The sequence below is a fragment of the Phaenicophaeus curvirostris genome, chromosome 5 (assembly GCF_032191515.1).
Source record: "Phaenicophaeus curvirostris isolate KB17595 chromosome 5, BPBGC_Pcur_1.0, whole genome shotgun sequence".
Taxonomy (NCBI): domain Eukaryota; kingdom Metazoa; phylum Chordata; class Aves; order Cuculiformes; family Cuculidae; genus Phaenicophaeus; species Phaenicophaeus curvirostris.
The window spans coordinates 56,221,701-56,244,418 of NC_091396.1; the positions used below are offsets into that span (position 1 = coordinate 56,221,701).

Below are 22,718 nucleotides of genomic sequence, written 5' to 3' on the forward strand. Positions count from 1 at the left end.
AAAACCGAACCAAGTCCTTCCTGGGGTTGCCCTCTAGTGGCTTTGAGAAGCATTTCTGTCTCCTTAATACTGCCCAGGGCGCTCTGTGTGGTGCAGAAGGCCAAGACAGGAGCATGGGGAAACCATCTAGCTTTCACAGGGAGTTGATGTTGGGCCATTACGTATAACTCAAATTTTATGCACAAAAAGCAATCTACTTCTGATTACAGTTGTAACTGTCTGATAACACTTCTGATTAAAATTGTAATCAGAAAAGCCTGAAGATGCAGTTCTTTCCTACAGCCTTTTTTATGATGTTGACGTTGATTACATTTTGTAAATTCTTAAGCTGCTTTTTGCACTTGTTTGACATTGGCCAGAATTATCTTGGTTCCCACTGTTTAAACAGATGATCCTGGATCTGCCAGAAGGTCCCATGTTGCAAATTCATCACCAGTTTTCACTTGATTAAGAATGGCCATTAACTTCAGTGAGACCTGACATGCTGTACACTCTGGATAGTCAGTCCCAGATACTGGTTCTGGGCATAGTAATCAGCAAATAGTTTGTGACATATCTGTTCTTAAAACAGCTGACTCTGGAGAAGTTCTAATAATTTTCATACCTTAAATTGTGGGGGGTTTTTTTTATTAATTTTCATTTTATAAACCCCTAATTTTGTTAGTTTGGTTTGGGGTTTTTTTGCCACCACTATTTCAGCTGTTATTTCCTCATCTGTTTTACAGCAATTGCCACCACACGTGCGTGTCTGGGATTCTGTAACTCTGAATACGCTGCATGTCATTGGAATGGGGTATTTTGACCGAGCTGTCACTTGCATTGCTTTTTCTAAATCTGTAAGTAAAGTAAGATGAATAGTCATATTACACATGTTTGTCTAACAGGTCTTTGAAGTTTTTAAAATCCAGCTTCATTGAGCAAAACAAACTTCCAAGCTTCTTTGCTCTCAACTTCCTGTTGAGAGGAGGAAAGTTTGCAACCCAGTTGTTTCCAACAGTTTACGTCATTATTAAGGTTAGCAGTATCACACCAGTCAGAGGGCTTCGTTACGAATACAATAAAATGCAGTTAATTTCTTCAGGGACAAGCAGATGCAGAAGTACTTGTGTTCTCAAAATTTCATTATGCTTACTTCTTTTTAAACAACCCATTGCAATTCTCCTTCAATAAAAACAGTTTCTCTCAGTAGCTTTTAACAATCTACACCGTGTCTGGAAATTACTAAAGAAAAACTTTACAATGGCCTCTACCCCTGATTTTGGATTTAGAGGTGGGGGTTCCCATAGAAGAAGCAAAATCTTTTGCTTGAAAGCAGCAAAGCATACGAACAAAGGATTATAATGAATTAGAATCTCGTTGTTAGCCTCTTGGCACGATCCATTGAACTTTAGTCTATCAGGGAGCTAAAAGAATATGATGACATAGGCAGCATTCGAGTCCCATCTAAAAACATGAGTTTGTAACCAGACACACGCAAGTCTAGAAATCCTCCATGTAAAACGACATCTGCAAGAGGCATTTGTGGTACTGTCTGGTTGTCTCATCAGCATTTTTAAAAAGGAGAGGGCTAAACACTGTGTTCCATAGGCAAAATGTAGTTCAGTGAACATTTCCACAAGTACTTAAGTCTACTAGGGACAATATTTCATAGAAAAGAAAGGAGTTAATTGGGAGAGCTGATTAAGAATGCAAATGTGAAAGACAATGGCGTTCAAGATCACTCTCAAAAGATAAATAATGTGAATAGCAGGCAAATACTCTGTAAATATCTTCCTGGAGGATGAAATGTGTACTCAGTGACAGAAGACTGCTATTGGCAGATGCCATGAGAAAGTGAGCGTTTAATGATTACTTTATCCTGTGACTTTACAGTCATAGCTTGACCTGTTTTGAGCACTACTTCCCATCCCATAGCAGCACTGCTTATGTCATTTTAGACAGCCCTCTCTTCATGCTACTCAGTCCTGTCTCTGTCTTACTTCTTGAGTTGTGTTACGATAGCCCAAGCTTTTTTTGCAGTGGCTCTGCTCAAGAGGCAACAACAAGTGGCTTTGCTATGGGTGGCAGAAGAAGGACTGTTTGTGTCAGCTTTGCTGCCAAAGGAGTGCTCGTGTAACCACAAGCTCAGTCTGTTCCAGCAAGCTCATCTGCAATCAAAGCTAACATAACTGATGCAAGGAGCAACAGGATATGAAAATCATATTTGAAAGGACTGGAAAACTGTTAGACATTACTTGATGGTTTATTTCACTGTAGACACATAACTAGGAATGAACACCAAAGAAACCAGAAAAAGATCTGGTGATTTAACAGCAGTTCCCATCAGTAGTGAGGCCAATATAAGTTAGCTGCCCTCAGTTCAGGTAGAGTCTCAGCTGGCGTTCCTTGTACAATCTTTGGATTCATACTTCAGAAATATGGGTACTGACTGGAGAAGGTCTAGCTAATATGATGCATGAAGAAAGACTGAAGGAATTAGGGTCAATAAGATTATAAAGACTGATAGAAGATGCACCTATGAAAAAGACACCTGTTAGGAATAAATTGTTTTCTAATTTTTTACTACATTCCCTGATTTTGATCTATCGTTCCTAGATGAAGTGTAAAGTTGTTCCCCCTGTCCAGAGCAAATCTGACAAGAAGTAATTCATATAAATTGCAAAGAAATAAACTCAATATAATCGTCAGGAAAAGCATTTTTAGCAGTAGAGGTAATGATATGTAGTTTGCCTTGAATGTCTGTCATTGAGTGTCTGGAAAAAGGTTTAGTCAGGAATGAGGTAGGTATCTCTTTTTTTCACAAGACTTCCTCTTCTAGATGTCTTTCTAGCCCTATTTTTCAACAGTCCTATGAATTACTGTTTTTCATGGGGAACTACAGGATAAGTAGAAGTATTACAATTAAAATATAAATATAAGTATTTTCACGTACAAAGAAGTATTGTTTTGAATATTTATTTACATGTTTCTAATATTGGTTGGGAGAGGCGTTAATTTTTTCCATGTTTTGCTTCAGAATGGAGGAAGTTGCCTGTGCTCTGTGGATGACTCAAATGACCACGTGCTTTCTGTGTGGGACTGGCAGAAAGAAGAAAAGCTGGCAGATGTCAAGGTGTTGCAATAAGATGTTTTGTACTACTTGCTTGTATGTAGATTGGATTTCTTGTTGTAAAATGTCTTTGTATATTTAACATCTTGTGCCTTTTTAAAACTTGTTTTATAAAAGGCAAAGAACAGGAAGAAAGGGAATATTTTCTCTCACTGTTGAAATTATCCCAGTAGTTTGGTTTTTTAAAAAAAAAATTGCTGTTGTAGTCATTCTAGAATTGATTAGAAAAGTCTAGGCAGCAGTGATTGGAGCACGTGCAGGAAAGAAACATCTTTAAGTTTTTGTGTAGAACTTCTCATTATTTTGAAGGATAACTTTTGATACCAACTTATAAAAACAAAATCTTTTGACTGCCAAGTATTCTGTCAAAGTGTTCCAGTCTACACTAATAAATGAATAGCTCAGATTTTTTTCTTAGAGCCAGAGTTGATCTGTTAATCTAACTAGACTACCATTTAATGTTGTTCTGTTTTCTTTGAATTTAAAATTTTGATACTATGTTTTTCTTTTTTTCTTCCAAGTGCTCTAATGAGGCTGTATTTGCTGCAGATTTTCACCCTACTGATACAAATATAATAGTTACTTGTGGAAAATCACATCTTTATTTTTGGACACTAGAAGGAAATTCCCTTATTAAAAAGCAAGGATTATTTGAGGTAAAATCAAAATTTTTCCTTAATTTTAGTTTTGTAATAATGGTACAGCCATACAGAAGTAAGCGTTAATAAGTGTTGATCAAAACAACTGGTTATCATTGGACTTGAAATTCTGCAGAAACTCAGGTAGCTCTCGTGGTATGGCACAGAGAACTTTTCCATGAGTAAAACTTCCAAAATGGAGTTTCGAAATGCAATTACTATTTTGTTCCTTGCATTCTTTTTCTTATATTTTTATGCTGGCAAAATAAAATTACCTTAAAACTCTCTATGCTTAAATCAGGTTAAAAAAATAGTGATACATGCTGTGTTTTTTAAAATTTGCACATCTCCATAGATTGCATTAATATGAATATTCTTCCATTTTCCTCTGTTCTGCTTAGATACATATATATGTGTAATTCAAATAAAATTTTAGCTGGCCGCTATTTGGTAAATGTAATTTTCATTTCAAGGTCTTGATTTAGTTTTGTTTTTAAATATAGACTAAGCTCTACAGCAGTTACATGCACAAATGAGGGATGTTTACGGTGACTGCAGATAACTCCAGTAGGGCTTAGTTAATTGCTTGTGGAATCATGGCTTGCAAGTATAGTCAAAACAACTACTTTGCAATGACAATTAATATACTTTGTGTATACGCTAAGGGGGAGATGCTGAGATAATGCATTTAAATTTCATTGTGGGGTTTTTTTTTTCCATTCATTTTTAACTCCTAAGCTACTTGGGCAGATTTTTCTGCCTCTGTTATGGTTCTGTTATTCTTGATGGTTGTTGCAGATGGAAAAGTGTGGTGGCCCTAGTTGAGAACAGTTCTTAGTTTGAAGGAGAAAGAGGCCAAATACACTGGTAGTCAACAAATAGAGTAAATAATGTCCTTAGAAGCTATTGGCTAGTGAATTTTTTTGTTCCCTTATACATGTCACTGTTTTGTTACTGTCAGTATCTTAAATGCAAGGCCTCAAAGCAACATTTCCGTTTCTGAGCCTTAGGATTCCTTCAGGAGGTGATTTCTTCATTCTTATATGACAGCCACTCTCTAGTAATATTTTTCTCCTAGAAACTTTGGAGTTAAACATTCTAATAGTAAGGCTTGTTTGCATCTTTGGGCATTTCTGAATACTTAAAGCTTTGGGGATTATGCAGGCTTTGGGAGATTTGGTTTATCTAGGAGCATTCCTGCAGGCCTCCTCACTCGCTCTATCCACAACTGGTAATTAAATGGTGCAGGACTGGGCCACCAACCTCATCTTTTGCCATTGCACAGATTAACCATTTAGACTGCAGGAATGTGTTTAACTTCTGTGTAGATATGTGAGTAAAAATAGAGTCGTATAAGACTAAACTAAATTACTCAAATGTGTATTCTTAAAATAAATGGGTTGTGTGTTGCTGTGAGTGTGTTTTTCATAACCATGCAGAAACAAGAGAAGCCAAAGTTTGTCCTGTGTGTGACCTTTTCTGAAAATGGTGATACTATTACAGGAGACTCAAGTGGAAACATTTTGGTTTGGGGGAAAGGTAAGACAAGACCGAAATTAATAGTGAAATTTTGATATAGAAGTCTGTGCATTTTTACATAAATACAGCCTCATTTTAAGAACAATAAATTTTGCTAATCTTGAGATCTTTCCCAAGACCAGTCCAGCAGATTATGTCTGGATTCTCCTCTGAGTACCTAAAGAACAAATATACCTCATGGCTAGAGCACAGAATTCTGTAGAATGAGTTCCCTGCAATCAAATGTTGAATCATAGAACACTTACTGATTTAAGAAATGGCAGGAAAGATTCTTTTCCATAGTGGTGTGGTAGTAAGAAATGTTGTTAATGCATTTGATGATACATGCTGTCACTCTGTAGTGTTTGCAAAACTTATGCCTATAATAACTTAAAGCAAGACACTTAAAGCCTATTGCTTCCCGAGTTTAGAAATTGCGTAGTCCCATCTCCTCCCTGCTCCTGGTTGTTATTTTGAACTATCTACAGAGGGGAGATAGTGGCAGCTGCTGGCATGGCAGGGTCAGTGCGGTGCTCAGGGGCTGGTGTGCCTTCATGATCTTAGGCTAATTTCTGATTGGACTGCAAGCAGCCTATCCTGCCCTTTCTCCCAGGAATGAAAGAGAATTCTGTGTGTGCTGGGAGATCTCCTCATGTCTATTGGTTCTTATGGTTTGGACAAAAATGTTGTTCTTGTTTTTTCTATCTTAGTACAGCATACTTTGTGTCTTTGCTACTTTTGACTCTGAGCTTTATGATAAGGCAGGGCTGCTTCCACCAGTTCAGAGTACGCTTAGCAAAAACTTCTCTTAATACAAATCACTTGTGACTGACACATTATAACCACAGATGTGGAAAGAATCAAATGGAATTTATAAAGGAAAAAGCAGTTGTTTCTTCCTAACTTGCAGCAGCCCCTTGTGCTAAAGATAAAGTCATACAAGCTTTGATGCAAGGTGCACATTTCTGTAATGGAATCACTGTAATTGCTGATTTATAGTTCATAATAGCAATGATTCATCAGATTAGAAATACTTAACCCAAGGTAGTTGGTTGGAAGGTGTTTTGAGTCTAAGAAGGCACTTGAACAAGACAAATTCATCAATTAAAAGGATATGGGTCCTTTTGAAGAGTGATTCAGCACCTTCTGCCAAATGTACGAAGACCTCTAGCTTAGTCAGGTTTTGATACAAGTTAGTAGTTTGAAGGTTATGGAATATCCTTAAAGGATAACAAGTGACTGATTTATGGTTTCTTTGTTGATAAGGTGCATAATGCTACTGCAGGTCAACTGTGATGTCAAACGGCTTAGCTTAACCCCACCCGAAAGGTTTGAATGAACCTATTTTACTTTGTGATTGATCTAGACTGAGTCAGTATATATACTTTTCAATTTGAGAAAAAGGAGCTATTAAACTGAGTATTTCAGTTGTAAAATCTTTCCTCCTTCTATCTAGGTACCAACAGAATAAGCCATGCTATTCAAGGGGCGCATGAGGGTGGAATATTTGCGCTGTGTATGCTGCGAGATGGCACGTTAGTATCAGGAGGTGGAAAAGACCGAAAGCTGATATCTTGGAATGGAAATTACCAAAAAATTCAAAAAACTGAGGTGATATCACCTATCTTTAAATAAGTCTGCTATTTTTTATCATGTGGGTGTGTATCTGTGGGAAATCAAATCAGTAGTAAAATGTAATATCATTTGAGTCATCAGGTAATTCCTGTGGTAGCGTATTCATTAACATAATATTTCATTTTTAAGATCTATAGTAACTGGAAAACAAATCTGGCATTTATACATTTTCATATTATTTCTTTCTTTCATTGCAATTAATGTTGTGAGATCATTTTTCACTTCAGAGTATTACTGTATTAAAATGTTCTTGTACTTTACTCTTTTCTGAAATGATATGGAGATTTGGGTTGTTTTTTTTTTAGTACTCCTATTTTTCCATTAATTCCTTGGTTAGCATTGTTTTTTATTTGAAAAAGAAACTCCAAAACTGAGTTCAGTTGCTCTGTAGGAACTTGAAAGATTAAATCAGGATGTGTTTGGACAGAACTACATGTGAGAGAACAACCAGCATAGAACTGTGAGGAAGGTTTTCAACTCTTACTATGTATGAGATCCAACACAAAAAAATGGAGACTAACCCTGTGTCTCAGGAATCAAGAGTGTGAGGGGAAAGACAGAGAGATGGTTATAGAATGTGTTTTAACCTGTCACAGTGAAACAAGGCTTAACTCAATCGCTTCACCCAGTATGAGTGGATGTGTCTTCAAATAGACATTTTCTTACCCTTGTCTGGAAAATGTTGGTGTGCGCCAGCCCACTACGCTTTGTCTGTGGAGCAGTTTTTAGTTAATAACAACATCTCTGTGCTTGAGCACTCACCTCATTCACCAGACCTGGCTCCCGCTTCCCAAAGGTCAAGTCAGTGCTCAAGGAACCCATTTTTTGTTGGTTGAAGATTTGAAAGCAAAAGGAAGAGAGATCCTCAACAGCCTTTCATAATATGATCTGCAAAATTGCTTTCAACGTTGGCAGCATTGTATGTAGCTGTATGCCAACCCAGAAGGGAACTATTTTGAAGGTGATCAGAACCTAGGCTGCAGTTAAAAAAGTTCCTTTCAAGAAAGTAGTAGTAGTACAAAGCCTAACACTGTCTTTAAGTGGAAAAGCTTAGTCTGACATCATGGCTGCAATTAAAATGTGATTGCGTTAACACAGTACGAAGGGACCTTTTCTGTTCATTAAAATACAGTTCTGGTTCTTTATCTGTACAAAGTGACTGTTCTGCAGATAAGGATGGCTTTTCTTATAGTGTTATAAAGACAGTTACTGAGCTCATGCAAGTTGTTATAGACTTCTGAAACTTATGCACGTATATTCATCCTTTCCAGTTCTTCTCTGTGCAGAATTTATGAAAATACATTTGCTAGGCCATCTGTCTTTAAAAGTAGCAATGCTTGACAAATTGTCCAACTTGTTTTTTTTTTCTGTTGTGACCACAGATTCCAGAGCAGTTTGGTCCAATAAGAACAATAGCAGAGGGAAAAGGGGATGTTGTATTAATAGGAACCACTAGAAACTTCGTCCTACAGGGCACGCTATCAGGAGACTTTTTCCCAATCACCCAAGTAAGCTGTTACCTTACAAGAACATTTCTAAGAATATAGTAGCAGTAAAGGTATTGCTTGAAGTTAAGTATCATAAATATGCTATTTATTTGATTTATTATTACAGTACTGTTGGCAATAAATAACTATAAATATGCATCTGTCTAAGCCAATGTACTTTTTAAAGCTTTAATATGTATTTTGGTCATTTTAATCCTGTTTAAACATGTTTGATGGTACTGTTCTTGTCAAGAAACATTTCTGCTTGTGTAGGGTCACACTGATGAGCTTTGGGGACTTGCAGTCCATTCCTCTAAACCTCAGTTCTTCACTTGTGGACATGACAAACACATTACCCTCTGGGATGCTACCAGTCATCGTCCTATCTGGAACAAGATTATAGAGGTATAAATTTATTAAGCAAGACTCTACTCCTTTTATAGAAGTTCTCACATAATTTGAGTTTTTAATAAGATTATTGATTAAAAATATCTTAAAGTATTAACTTGAAAAATTGAGAGTCATAAAATTTGTCTTTATGAAAATGGATGTAAAACTCTTACAAACAAGCATTTTAAGCCCTCTGTTATATGAATCTTTCTGCTGTGTCATTTAGAAGTGATGCTGTATCACGCAGGAATGTACAATGCTGTTGACATTTATATTTTCTTTTTACTAGGAAGAGAGACAGAAATGTAAAGCTAGGAAATATTTATCATTTAAAAGTATTTCTGATCAGAATTACTGCTACTGTAGAATAGTCAGAATTCAGAAGGAAAATATATTTTTGCTGACTTTTTTTTGCCTTCTTAATTTGTTTTCTATAAAGTATTAATATTTTTATATATCCTGTTCACAGACAAACAAATGTGGGGCTTAGAATTTCACTTCCTGTCTCTGGTATGAAACTTGGTGTTTAGGTTCTAAAGGAATACTTAGTGGAGGCTCAGTTTTATGCTGTACATAAGCACACTTAGCTGTATATCTGCAGACTCCTAATGGCTTTTTGGTGGCATGATCTTGATAACTATATGCGTCATTGGGAACTTATTTTTTTAAGGAGTGTTTTTTAGGCACCTGGTCGCTTTTCTAATTGTTTACTGTAAGAAGACATTGGCTTATCTCCTAGAGGCGGTGGTGATGTTTTTACCTCTCTATTGTGAGATGCTACTATCACGTTTTTTTTTCCAATATTCTTTTCTTTGTATTTTTTTCATAGGTGTGTGAATATGTTTTTTTTGAGATATATGTACAATAACCAAGTTATTTCTTGGTCTCTTTTTATCTGCCCTCTGTGCAGTGGAAAAGTTAAAAAATTCCTTCAGGAAAAAGAAAACAGATAGATATATATCAAATACCCTGGTTTGCAAATCAATTATAGCCTATAACTTATAAACGACCTTCATGTTGCTGACTAAATGTTTTCTATGTATTATAGTAAATAATCTTTTTCCAATTTACAGGAAGTTTTGAAAATCCTTGTTATGTGACTTTTTAATTAAGATAGTTGATTTTCAGACCTACAGTGAAAGCTAGTATTGATAAAACTTCTTGAATACAACACATCTGCAATAAGTGTAAGCAAATGTATCAGGCTGAAGCAGTCTTAACAAAAGAGCATTTGCCAAACTCTGTCTTTTAGTATCCTGCTCCAATTGCATGCACTTGTTAAATCATGTTTGACTGGGGAGAGTGGAAAACAGAATTTATTCTGTTGAAGCAAGGTGATATGTTCCAAGTTCCATATTTTGGTTGACTTCTAAATTAATTGGAGAAACCAAATCAACAGTTCCACTTCCCCAGAAATGGAGCTGTATTTTCACAGTTCAGTGCCTCTGTTATACACACAGCTTGGTTTATGGTATAAGAAATTAAAAGAAAAGAAAAGTAGTTCTTTTAATCTTAAAAAAATGGAAATCAATAATACTAAGGTTTTGGCCTGAGAAGTGGGCAGATAGTTGCATTTTCCTACCTCCTAATAATCTGAGGATTTAAGATATGTTAATATGATTTGTGTTTAGAAATAAGCTCTACTGTCTTCAGTCCGAAGCAATGCTGCAGTTAGGCCTCAAGGGAATGGTCAAAACTTGAGATTTTCGTGGGTCTCAATGTGCTTGCAGATCGCTTGAACTGCTACCAAGATGCCAAATGCAAGATCAAATAAATATCAGCACGCTTAGGCTACAAACTTCAACAATAAAATGTATTTTTAAAAAGAATTGAGCAGTTATAAACCAAATTTTCCTGAATCTGTCTTGGTAAACTTTCTAAGAAAAGACATGCCTTTTTTTCATTTTGAAAGCAATAGCAGTGTACTGTACTGTCGGCATGGAATATGAACACACTAGGTTGCAGAAATCCTTCATGTGCTGTTCAGGATGATTCATACAATGACAGAACTGCAAACTTTTACATAGACCTTTCTGGTCTTTCAGCATAGCTTTTTTTGTGGAGAATTGATTATTTAGAAATGGTCCATGACTAGTTTTGTGCAAGTCTTATTTATATTTTATTATATCTTATTTATATTCTTATTTTCTCCTGAAATGGAGAGTAAAATAATTGATGCCATTTTTTTATGCTTTCCTAATAAATTTCCTTTTTGTTGAAAAAAAAATCATCATATAATTCAATTGCAGGTACTAACGTGATCCTTTACTCTGTGCAGTGTAAAGGTGTAGGTTTTTGTATACTTGCATACACTTTCAAAAGTGCTGGGAGAATAAGGTAGTACTTCTGATATATTTCTCATTACAGGAACAATATACCGAGGAAGTCCTATAGTCTGGCACTTTGCTGTCTTGCAGTCTAAAGAAAAGAGCATTTAGAGGTTTTAGTTAATAGTGAGAGATCGTTAGTGCAGATAAATGCAGTATGTGGAACAGGAACATATCTATTAATCAGATAAGCTACTGTCTTAGAAATAAAGTTACTTAAATAATTGTCAATTTGAAAAAAGACATGGTTTCCACTGTTTTATCTATTGTGTCCTCTGAAAAACTGAACAGGAATTTAGCTGATTATGGGTTACAGAGAGCTTCAATTGATGTTTAGATGTGGTTTTGCAAATGTGCTCTCAAAGAAACTGTGTTATTGAAACATTTAAGAAACAGCTTTATTTACCTACATTATTTAGAAAAGGTTGACAACAACAGTAAGACTATTAAACTGGACTTGGAATTATTTCTTTTCCCCTCCAAGTACACACTGCTTCATCAAGACAAGATTTCTATTATCCATTTTGACAATAATCTCCTTATTAACCACTTGAAATGTCTGAGACTGTTTCATAAATCAGTGACTGATTATCTAGTGTAAATAAATCACATCATGTTAACCTATTTTTGTCTGAGATGTAAGTAAAATATTTTTAATGTAGTTAAAAGTTACTGCTCAGATTAAATTAACTGTTTGAACTTATTTTCTCTTATTCAAGAGAGTATTTTAGCATTTACTATGAAATTGTACTTTAAAGCAATTAGCAAATTTTCCTTTCCAGACTACTGTAATGGTTTAGAAAGTGCCCGTTGAAATCCTGAATCTCAACATTTATCTGAAATTGCTTTGCTTTAGAGCTAGTAACATCTTTGAAATAAGGCATTTGTTTAAATGCACTTAGCCTCTAGAGCTACTAATTACAAACTGCTAAAAATGTGAGCAGGTTTACTAAGATGACTAAAATGTGATACTATTTTAGAATATGGAAAAAGGAGAACATAAGAATTTCTGTGAGATAAGTTACTGATTTTTTTTTTTTTGGCCTTTTTTTTTTAGAATTATTTTTGACCAGTGTCAGTAAAAATAAGCTATTTATTTTGGGACTTACTGCTAGAACCTGAAGAGTTCTGGAACTTATTCTTTGTAACTGAAAAAGTATTAGAAAGAAAATGCTTACCTTGTTCTTTTAGGCAAATGCTTAAATTGCAGGAGAAACACTGCAGTTCTACCCGTCTCCACAATAATACACTATACGAAGAAAAGTGTTTTAAAACTGCATATCAAAATAAGAATCCCAGTTTATGCCCTTAATCCTCCCACTAAGCTGCAACTGGCAGGTGCTGAAAAAGGTGTTGATATGTGTAGAATTTAGGCTTTACCTCTCCATGGGAAGTGAGACATACCTTCATTGGAAAAGGTACTTGCTTGTCGTTTAGACAGTGGGTAGCCTGCAGCTTCGATACTTAGGTCAGCTCTAATTTAAGAAGTTATTTTTGTCTTTTACTTGTTTGTGGTTTGTTGAGAAGCTGCCTTGCCAATGTTATTGTTATGAAATGACTTGCAAAGTTATTTTTAGGTAGTAAGGAAAACAAAACAGTGGCCTTGTATAGAAGGAGAAAAATCTATTGGGTAATATTTCAATCAGTTAAAAATGCCTTTCTTCCCTCAAGTTTGTATTTATAAAAAACCAAACCCAAACCTAAAAAAATTAGCAATAGAGACTTACTCTGTTCATAAGGCAGATAATTGAACTATCTTCTTGTTACAACTTGGACTGGTAAAAAAGTGTGCTTCCTTCTGCAACATTTTAGGATCCAGCACAGTCTTCAGGTTTTCATCCTTCAGCATCTGTTGTTGCAGTTGGGACGCTGACCGGAAGGTAAGATATGCAGGACTGCACCTTGGTCACTAACAAACACTGCATGATTTTTCCACCTCATCTCCAAGTTCATGTTCTTGTTTTGCAGCTATATGCATGACATATCCATCCCCTATTGATTTCTATTGAATTTCAGAGTGAAATTTAGTTGCATTGCGTCAGTGCCTAGAAACCCTAGTCTTGGTGGAGTACCCTGTGTTTAAGTGTTGCATGAACACAGAACAGAGATGGTTTCTGCCCTGGGAGAGCAGCAATCTGAGATCAGCGGGAGGAGATGGATTTGGACAGGGCAGTAAGCCTAGGTTAGCAGCGAGACTGTGCGTGGGAGGTGCTGCCACCATACCAGTGACCTGAATGTTAAAACTTTCTGTTCATAGTGGTGAAGGAGGAGCTTAAGGAGGAGTTTGAGATAACGAGTTAAGTTTGTAGTTGTGCACAGAGATCTTCTCTGAGGCCTGCAGGGCAGTGTAGAGGAAATCACATAGATAAAAGTTGCTTGATGGAAAATTTAGGAAGTGGTTTATTTTCTCTAATGTAGTGACAGGCAGAGGCTTTAACAAAAATTTGGCAAATGTTCCACTGTGCTAGACAGAGTGTAAAAATGCACACTAAGAGAACACTTCTGCCAAAAGAATGTAAGGTACAAACAAAACAGACAAAACCAAGGTGAAAGATATCTCCATTTTATAGGGCAGATTGAGCCCATGGTCACATGGAAGGTCGATAGCAGACCCTGGGTTTAACCTTGGTCGTCTCACAGTGGGTTGCGTTTGCCATCAGTTCATTTTCTTCTTTAATGTCACATGAGGGCAGACTTTGCTGTTAGTATTGAAAACAGTTCCTCTTAACTGAGAACATACAGAATGCTTACGGGTTATGAGCCAAGATCATTTTGGATTGTATATCAATCCTAAACAAAGATTAATTTTTACTTCATTAAAATTTATTAATTAAATTTATTAAAGGTTAATAATTTTTAAATCATTTTAGAGCTAATTAAGCTAATCCTTCTATTAAAAGAGAATGGTCCTGGTTCTTGCTGTGTTTTCTTTTGCTGTAGGATTTACTGTAGGCATCAATTTAAACATCAGCATAGCATAGAGGAGGGTCATTAAAGGAGAAGGGTGATTATATGTAACTATACTTGATTTAGTGCATGATGCATAGTAAAACAGATGAAAATCTGAAGACTGATATCAGGGTCAATATCTGGTTAAAAAACATGGGAAAGAAGCTATCCTTGTGTTAAAGTGAAATAAACTAAACAAAGTAGCAGTTGCTGTTTTTCTTTTCTTGGCATAAAACTTAACGCTATTTTGACAGGAGAAAGGTTGGTCAAGATTACAGTAGATTTTAATTCCTTATGGGATGATTTATTGGCCTGTTTCTGTATTTACAACAGGTGGTTTGTGTTTGACACAGAAACAAAAGACTTGGTCACTGTACACACAGATGGAAATGAACAACTGTCCGTAATGCGTTACTCACCAGGTTTGAGAGCATTTACTTACTGGTTAAAAAAATCTGTTGAGCTTTTTTGTTAAATTTGGAGTTGGTTTGTTTTAAAATAATTGCCTGCGTGTCATACCAAAATTGAAAATAAATATGCCACAAAACATTGGCAACACTGAATGGGTAGCGTCTTAAGCTCCGGTTTTCTTTTCCCCCTCTCCCTCCTCTGCACGTTCAGTACAGTTTCACTGAGAAGAAAAAAAACAATTATGACTTAGTTGTGTAGTTTGTTCCAGTCAGGTTAGACCTAAATGGGCTGTAGCTGCTTCCAGAAGTGTCATGTTTTTAACAGTAATATTTGCTGTATAAACTTGCTGTTTTGTAATCTTGAAATGTGCATCAATATGCAACTGAAAAAAAACCCCAGAATTTTATTTTCTCTTTTTTTGATATCAAGCCTTTAAGAACAGTTTCTCTTGTCTGTGACTCAGCAACTTTTCAAAATTAGCCTAGGTTTTTCCTTACAGGAATAATTACAGTTCACTTTTGTGTTTATAGATGGAAACTTCTTGGCAATAGGTTCCCATGACAACTGTATTTATATCTATGGCGTAAGTGAAAATGGAAGAAAGTACACTAGAATTGGCAAATGTTCGGTAAGTAACCTTTTTTCTCCTGGTTCAGTATTAACAATTTATGTATGTTTTGTAGTGCTGTATTAATACTGTCACATTGAGGAATACTGTTAGTGCAGTTAATGCAATATTTTTTTCTTTGTAGGGTCATTCCAGCTTCATTACTCATCTGGATTGGTCTGTTAATTCGCAATATCTTGTGTCTAATTCAGGAGACTATGAAATCTTATACTGTGAGTAAGAATTATATTTAGTGTTTTTGTACAAAGTTCAGGCAGTCTAATACAGATTTAAAATTTAAATGAGACCATATATGTGCCAAGCTAGACCATATGTTTTAATTCATCTGTTGCAATCAAAAATCTATACAATTTGAGAATTAAAAACATCATGTGGTTGGTTTTTTTTCTTCTGTAGGGATCCCCTCGGCTTGTAAACAAGTCGTGAGTGTTGAAACAACTAGAGATATAGAATGGGCCACTTACACCTGTACTTTAGGTTTCCATGTTTTTGGTAAGTGTCATTCCTCTTACAAGCTCTTACATTCTTGTTATTAACAAAGACTTGGATAACCAATGTATTCTTATGAAACATGACTACTCGTATTCCAGGGAAAAATACAGAACTTCTGTTATGCCATTTTTATTACAATCTGTCCTCTTATTTCAATCCAGAAAGATTCTGATTTAATATTTCTTGCTAGCTGCAAGTTTAAATATTAAATAACAACTTCCTTAGACTTCAGAGGGACAAACTGCAAAAAGCCGAAGTCTTGTTATGGAAGATCTGAAGAAAAGGCGAGATATGGTGGTTCCTTAGATGGTATGAAGTGCACTCCTCTGTCTAGGCTAGAGGAAAGATCAGAGTGGCTAAACTGTGAAACTGTTGTTGACCTCTCCTACAGGGAAGAGAAATGCAGCAAGAAGAAACTGTTTGCAGACCAAGACAACGCATAAGCAAAGCCTTAACTTAAAAACATACTTGTGACAAGGACATTTTCTTTTAAAATGTCTTTATTAGAAGACTTGCTACGATCTGATAGCAAATACAGTTAGTGCAAGTAACAAAGAGATAAGACCTCTGCTTTCTATAGGGATGGAATAGATTGGAAAGTAGTTAGAAGTCAGATATTTTCAAATTATCTGAGTGTGATCAAAAAAACAACTGGTTAACATAGTCTCCAGACCATTAATACCTATTTTCAGGACATTGCAGAGAACAAGCGAAGTACTAGGAAAATGGAGAAGAGTGGATGCAGTATCTGTGGAATCATTTACCTTCAGAGCTCATATGGAGAGAATAAAGGGCAAAGTTAGTGGCTAGAATAATAAATTCAAGAAGTTAATAAATTATAAATTGGAAATCAATCTGGTAATATTGGAAGTTGCTCTACTGTTCAGTGCTTTGATGCTCAGAGCAGCCAGTATGAACTGTCTTCAAATACTTGCCAGGATTGCCCTACTGGACACAAAAGAAGCAATCAAGGTCACAAGGTTTCTATTGTATTGATTCTTCAGTAGCTTCTGGCTGACTGAAACTAGGGATATTTTATCACTAGCCAGAACCACATAAAAGTCACAAATAGTATGCATGGTACTCGCAGATCAAGGTAACCAATGGGGGCAGGGGGAATGAACATTGATCTGTTGAACACCTTTCTTCAAGCATGGGAACAGATTAGTCAGCTTGGGAATGTTTAGAGATTATTCAGCTGAAAATCAACAGCATGCAAAGCGTTTTCAAGGGAGGATATTTTAGTAATGCAAACATGTGTAAATGTGAAGGACTAGAGGCTTTAAAACACTTAGCTATCTGTATGATCTTGCAAGACCTATATGGTGCTGAAACAGTTCATATCACATGCTTACTTTTGGAAAAAATTAGTATTTAAAGTGAAGGACAGGAACTGAAGAAATCTAAGATGCTGTGCAAAACCTGACAACATTGCAAATAAAGTGGAGCTCAGACTGGATGGGTTCAAAACTGGCTAGAAGATTATACACTGAATATTATGTTTGAATATATTTGTTAATAGCATGTGTGGTAAAACAGAATGTATAATTTGTGGGTGCCGTGAAGTGCAGGGCTGAGTTACCTTGTGAAACAGAGGAATAGAATGAAAAGATGAGGCAATTCAATACAGACAAGTAGTTTACACACTCGAACAGCAGAACCCAGTTGTACAAATACAGAACGGAGGAAAGCAGACGAGAAAGCAGATATGCACAGAAAGATCAGATTACTCTCGCATACAAACTGAATGTGAGTCAACAGCATTATGCTGTTTTAGGAAAGGCAGATGCATTAGTGGGATGTATAATGAAAAGGATGACATGCAAAATGTGAAATAATTGTCCATTTATCAGCATCTGCTTCAGTCACAGCTGGAATAGCTGCTTGTGGTTTTTGCACATTGGACCAACAGATAATGTGCTGACTAGCAAGAATAATTATCCATCTAAATATTGTTCTAGGACAAGATGTAATGAATGAATTTTAGAGAAGAAGAGGAGAGAAAAAAAAAGCATGGTGTCAGTCTTCACCATGAGAGAAAGGAACTGATCTCTTTCCATGTCTGCAGAGGATAAGCAGAGGGGATTCAGTTTACATATTTGGAAAAACTGGCAGGGAGGCACTGGAGTAAATTTTGAAAGAGCGTGGAGTCTTAAAGAGAAAAAACAACATAATGGTTTCCCCATTTTAAAATAGCAATCTTGTTTCCTAAGGCATTTCCTTTAGGGATTATCTCCAGCTTGTCATAGTGACCTCTAGAGAAGACTCCTGCCGCTTTTAAGCTACCATTTGGTGTTCATACAGCCTCTTTTTATTTTTTTCTTTTGGTCAAAGCAGTTGTTTAAAACAGCTTTTCTGTCTCATAATTCCACAAGTAGCAGTTACTGCATTTCTTCTTTGCACCCTCCTTTTCTTTAAGCCTCTTGTTCATTGTCCCTGATGGAGGCATCAGGAGAGTTAGAAGCAGCCCCCAAATCAGTACATTGTGGTTTGTTTTATTTACAACAATTTGTAATTCCTTATAAAGGCATGGAATCACTTCCTCTTACTGCCTTTGAATTGCTGCACAGTGATGCAAAGACTGTATTTGGGCAGAATTACACAGGGATCAAAGGGCAGCTGTTCCCACAGTGCATGGCAAGTGCCCTTTTTTGGGTGTTATCCCCAAAGAAGGGGAGCTGGAACGTGCCTGCCCTGCCCACAGGCATAAGCATCCTTCCAGGAGATGAGAATGCAAGCAAGGGGAGTAGCAACTGTTTCACCTTGACCCCTAGTAACAATGAAGGAAGAGCATGCACTCAAGTGGTAGGTCTTCAGGGGGACACTGCATTGATGAGCTAACAGTTTAATTTCAGTACACCACTTTATGCAAGAACAGGTAGGAGAAAATACTTGAGGAAAGCAGAGAATTATTTACAGTAAAACAAAAGCATTTTAAAACATGTAGTCTGTTCAGTTTCTTTACAAGGATCTTTTCAACACTTTAAACTGTAATTTCTTGTTTCATAGGTTTTAGACTCTAGTAATGTGAAGAAAATATGTTGAATCTTACATAGGTAGTTTTTAGACTAGTATGAAGAAAGTATCTTAGCTCATGCATAAGCACAAGGGAAAAATTGTTTTGCAGTAATTGTTATTTTCCTGCATAATCATATGAAAATTCTTTTAGGCTGAGACACATGACTAATTCAGCAGAATTTTTTTTTTCAGACTAGAGGAAATAAAGTATTTATGTGCTTGATTTCCTGTTAGGATCTGGTCTTTGCTCATACTGAAGTGCTCATACTGATGTACTCATACCGATGCAGCTGCAGTTATTTTTACAGTTGTATCTGTTTTCTTTTTGTAATAAGTAATCCTTTATTAATTTTGTAACAAAAACTTAAACTGTCACTTTTATTTCTACTATAAAAAAACTAATTAGTCCCTCTGTTTCAGGTGTATGGCCTGAAGGTTCAGATGGAACAGATATTAATGCTGTCTGTCGATCACATGGGAGAAAATTGCTATCAACAGGGGATGATTTTGGCAAAGTACATCTCTTCTCATATCCGTGTTCACAGTTCAGGGTAAGATATTTCCAAAAAAATTACTCTTATGTCTTGCATAGATGCATTAAATGTTGTTTTCCTATCTACAAAAAAAATAAAGGAATGGGAATATGTGTATGCTTAAGAGATTTAGTTATGGTTAATTGAAACTACTATTACTTTTAAAATCCAATTTAATAGTAAAATAATTTAAGGGAATGATGTGATGCCTTGATTTCATTGTTGTATAACTGTTATGTTACAATATGTTTTTATGACAGTTTATATTCTCACTAATATGGTGTTTTTTAGGCTCCAAGCCATGTGTACGGTGGACATAGTAGTCATGTAACTAATGTAGATTTTCTCTGTGAAGACACCCATCTCATCTCCACAGGAGGAAAAGATACAAGTATTATGCAGTGGCGAGTCATATAGAGGAAACATCAGTGTGAACGTACACAGTTGAGTTGACCATGCACAGAACTTATGAATAAACTGTATATTTAAAACTTAACAGTGTGTTTGCAGTTTAGCCTGGTCACTGTGATTTTTGTTTAAAAAATTCTTACAAACCTCAGGAAAACTAAGCCCTGTGCTGGTTACCTTACTCAGTCTAGTGATTTTTTTTTTTTTTTTCATTGTGTCACACCTTAAGAATGATTGTTTTCTGTTGTACAATATACAATGCAGTACAAGTTGAATATAAGAAATGTGGCTTGACAGTTTGCAATACAGTGGTATCAGCAAAATGTGACTATCTTAAATGTCTTCTATAAACACTGCTAAAATGGTCACAAAAATGCCTTTCAAAAACTGTATATATGTGCTTATTTGTTTCACTATCTACACTTTGTACTGTATATCTACTTATTTAGAAAAATCTATGACAACGTCAAGGTACTGAATTGTTTCTGATAGAGAATGATGAATAGATACAAAAAGTATAAACTGAGATGTAAGATGCAAAAATTGGTGTTCTAGACCTGAAAATGTGAAATTTGCATTCTCTTGGGAATCACACATCTTGGGTATCATCCGTGAGGAGCTGTGTTCCCTTTCAAGTGAATCAGCAGGTTATGCCCCAGTTTGACCTGAATAGCTCAGCAGGGTTTACAGATTTCTATGTGGTTCAGGTATTCCATGTGAGTTTAAATTAAAAGTCTTTTTACTTGTATATGAACAATTTCTTTTGAAAACAGTACAAAAAAGCTTGGCCACATCTCCATTATTGGTTGATATATTTAACTAATATGTATATTAATCAGCATGATGCTATATTGTACATGTATAAGATTTTAGCAGTTCATAACAAATGGTAAGGCAATCTAGCTTTACTTTTTTATGCTTATGGATATTGTATATTTGTATTTTAAGACCAAGTAGACCAAGTCTAAAGATATCTTTTTAAGTGTACCATAAACCTGCAGAGGGTATAGAAGTCTTTGAAGCTTACATGAGATATTAATGTGTAACTTCTGGCCCCTGTGTTTTGTGCATGGATGGATATTTATAGTATGAAATAAGATTGTGTTTTGCAATGAAGTAATAGTGGAGGTGGTATAAAATGGTTAAGAAGGCCTTATCAATGGTGATTGTGACACAGATTGAAATGTATTGTTTACTTTGAGGAATGTATCTGGAGAATTTTAAAAGAGAGAAGTCCTAAGCAGACTCAAAAAAGGTAATATTAAAATTTTGCTTGTAATGGACAGTAAACGTTTAATTCTCTGAACTCTAAAGCACTGGTTGTTTAGAGCAATTTAAATGAAATGGAATCAATAAATTTTGAAACTTTTTTTATCACATCTCCAACTTCCTACACTGAAAGTGTAGGACACCAATAAACATGTATTAAAGTGACTTTTCAACGTATTCTTTCAACATTAAATACTTACAGAAGAGATGGGCTTTTACTTAACAACACACTTGCGATTTCTTGAGCAGAGCTGCATTTGAAAATATGTGGGAATAAAAATCGAGATTTTGGGCTACGTAATTTCATGCCTGAGTGTGACCCTGTGGATGGGATCCTTGATGCAAGGGTCCTTCACAGCAGGGAATAAGGACAGGCTGCATGCTGTCACCTACGAACTGCATTGGTTCTGCCTCCTGGTGCACATCACTTCTGAGCACTCAGCTGGTGGAGGAGTCATTCCACTGCACAGCTTGTGGCAAGAGCTCCTGACAATTTCCCTGTGTTAGGAACCTGTCCTCAGCAAGACTTTTGGATGCCAGGGTTTCAGGGTTACCTTAACTTGATATTATCTAGCACTGTTACTGAAAGGAGAGGTCTGACCCCCAGCTGCTTATTCCCATCGCGTGCAGCAGCACAGGAGTTATTGTGGCCCTAGGGAGAATCCAGCTAGGAGATGGACCCAGGTTAAAAGTAAAAGGTCAAGCAAGCAAACAACAGCTACTACAAAACAGCAAACCCTTTTCCTCTGTTTCCTCACCTGGTTCAGCTGTACGAATGCTTGTACTGAGCTTGTACAGAGGCAGGAGCAATGTGGAGAAGTAGTAAATGGACAGAGGAGTACTGCAGCAACTTCTTTTGATGGCGATGTCAACATCCCTCTGCTTGAACTGTGTGAAACTAAGGCGTAATATCCCTACCCTTTCTAGGGTTAATCCAGTCCTAAGAGGACAGAATACTCAAGTGACAGGTTCTGATCTTATCTGGATACTTTGCTGATTATTGCACAGTGCCTTCTGTTTATTATGTTTTTGCTGTTGCAGATGAGATGCTTTCAGGTTTTCTGCTTTCAGAATTGTAGGTGATTTGTCATTACTTGCAACAGAGAAAACAGGAGCTGCAAATTGGTTGGGGTCATTCCTTTTTCATCCTTCTCCCATGTTGCTCTTGCAATGCAATAATATATTTGTGATCCCCTTTCTCATTTTAAACTGTTATCCCTTACAAGAAATAGATGAAGAATCCTGCAAGTTCATCCCTAGCGTTACTGATCAAAGGGGATTTTTCAATAATCCCATCCCATCTGTGCCTCTGCTGCTCCTCTGTTTCTAACTTTTGCTGTTAAATGTGTCTTTGTTCCTCTGTGAAAACCTAATAAGCATATTAGCTGAACTGGCAAATGGTGGGTAATGCCTTGAGCCAAATATCTGTTTGATGACTGTTTAAGTGGTTCTTCTTTCTTTATCCAGGAAATTCTACACAATTTCACTATTGTTATAGATAATCTTCAGCTCTCCCCACTTCCACCCTTGTTCCTTGGTTCTTGCATTTTTTTGGTTTCTCGGGAGCGTCGTCTTTTTTGCTTTAAAAAAAAAAAAAAGGGAAGAAAGGGTTATTCCTGAACTTTGCATATTTCTTTCCTTCAGCAGCACCTGGGACCCTTCACATGGTAACTGCGCAGCAGTTGCCTTTTTCTGCCCTTCTCTGTAGAGTAAGGCTGGCTTGCAAGTCTGCATCTGGATATAAGGCCAGACTTTTGCTTCTGCTCCTTCCCTCCCCTGATCTTGACTTCCCCAGGTGTAACATTGCTCAAAGAAGAGACTCATCTCGTCAAGTCTCTTGCATATTGCTATTATTTATGATGCATTTAGCCAGTTCCTTTCTCTTTTCTTTTGTTTCAATTCCTGT

General features: G+C 36.3%; 1 protein-coding gene across 12 annotated transcripts in view; it reads left to right on the forward strand.

Annotated features, from left to right (window-relative positions):
- Nucleotides 1–20,315, forward strand: part of EML1 (EMAP like 1) — a 123,568-nt gene extending 103,253 nt beyond the window's left edge. For all 12 annotated transcript variants that reach the window (XM_069858803.1, XM_069858796.1, XM_069858798.1 and 9 more), the window contains 14 exons: nucleotides 726–836; nucleotides 3,017–3,112; nucleotides 3,631–3,765; nucleotides 5,187–5,286; nucleotides 6,722–6,876; nucleotides 8,283–8,408; nucleotides 8,661–8,792; nucleotides 12,917–12,984; nucleotides 14,387–14,475; nucleotides 14,995–15,092; nucleotides 15,217–15,304; nucleotides 15,489–15,584; nucleotides 19,023–19,153; nucleotides 19,427–20,315. In XM_069858803.1, coding sequence (XP_069714904.1) covers nucleotides 726–836; nucleotides 3,017–3,112; nucleotides 3,631–3,765; nucleotides 5,187–5,286; nucleotides 6,722–6,876; nucleotides 8,283–8,408; nucleotides 8,661–8,792; nucleotides 12,917–12,984; nucleotides 14,387–14,475; nucleotides 14,995–15,092; nucleotides 15,217–15,304; nucleotides 15,489–15,584; nucleotides 19,023–19,153; nucleotides 19,427–19,552 — 1,551 coding nt within the window. In that variant the 3' untranslated portion in view covers nucleotides 19,553–20,315. The remainder of the gene's footprint in view (nucleotides 1–725; nucleotides 837–3,016; nucleotides 3,113–3,630; nucleotides 3,766–5,186; nucleotides 5,287–6,721; nucleotides 6,877–8,282; nucleotides 8,409–8,660; nucleotides 8,793–12,916; nucleotides 12,985–14,386; nucleotides 14,476–14,994; nucleotides 15,093–15,216; nucleotides 15,305–15,488; nucleotides 15,585–19,022; nucleotides 19,154–19,426) is intronic.
- Nucleotides 20,316–22,718: the final 2,403 nt, after the last annotated feature.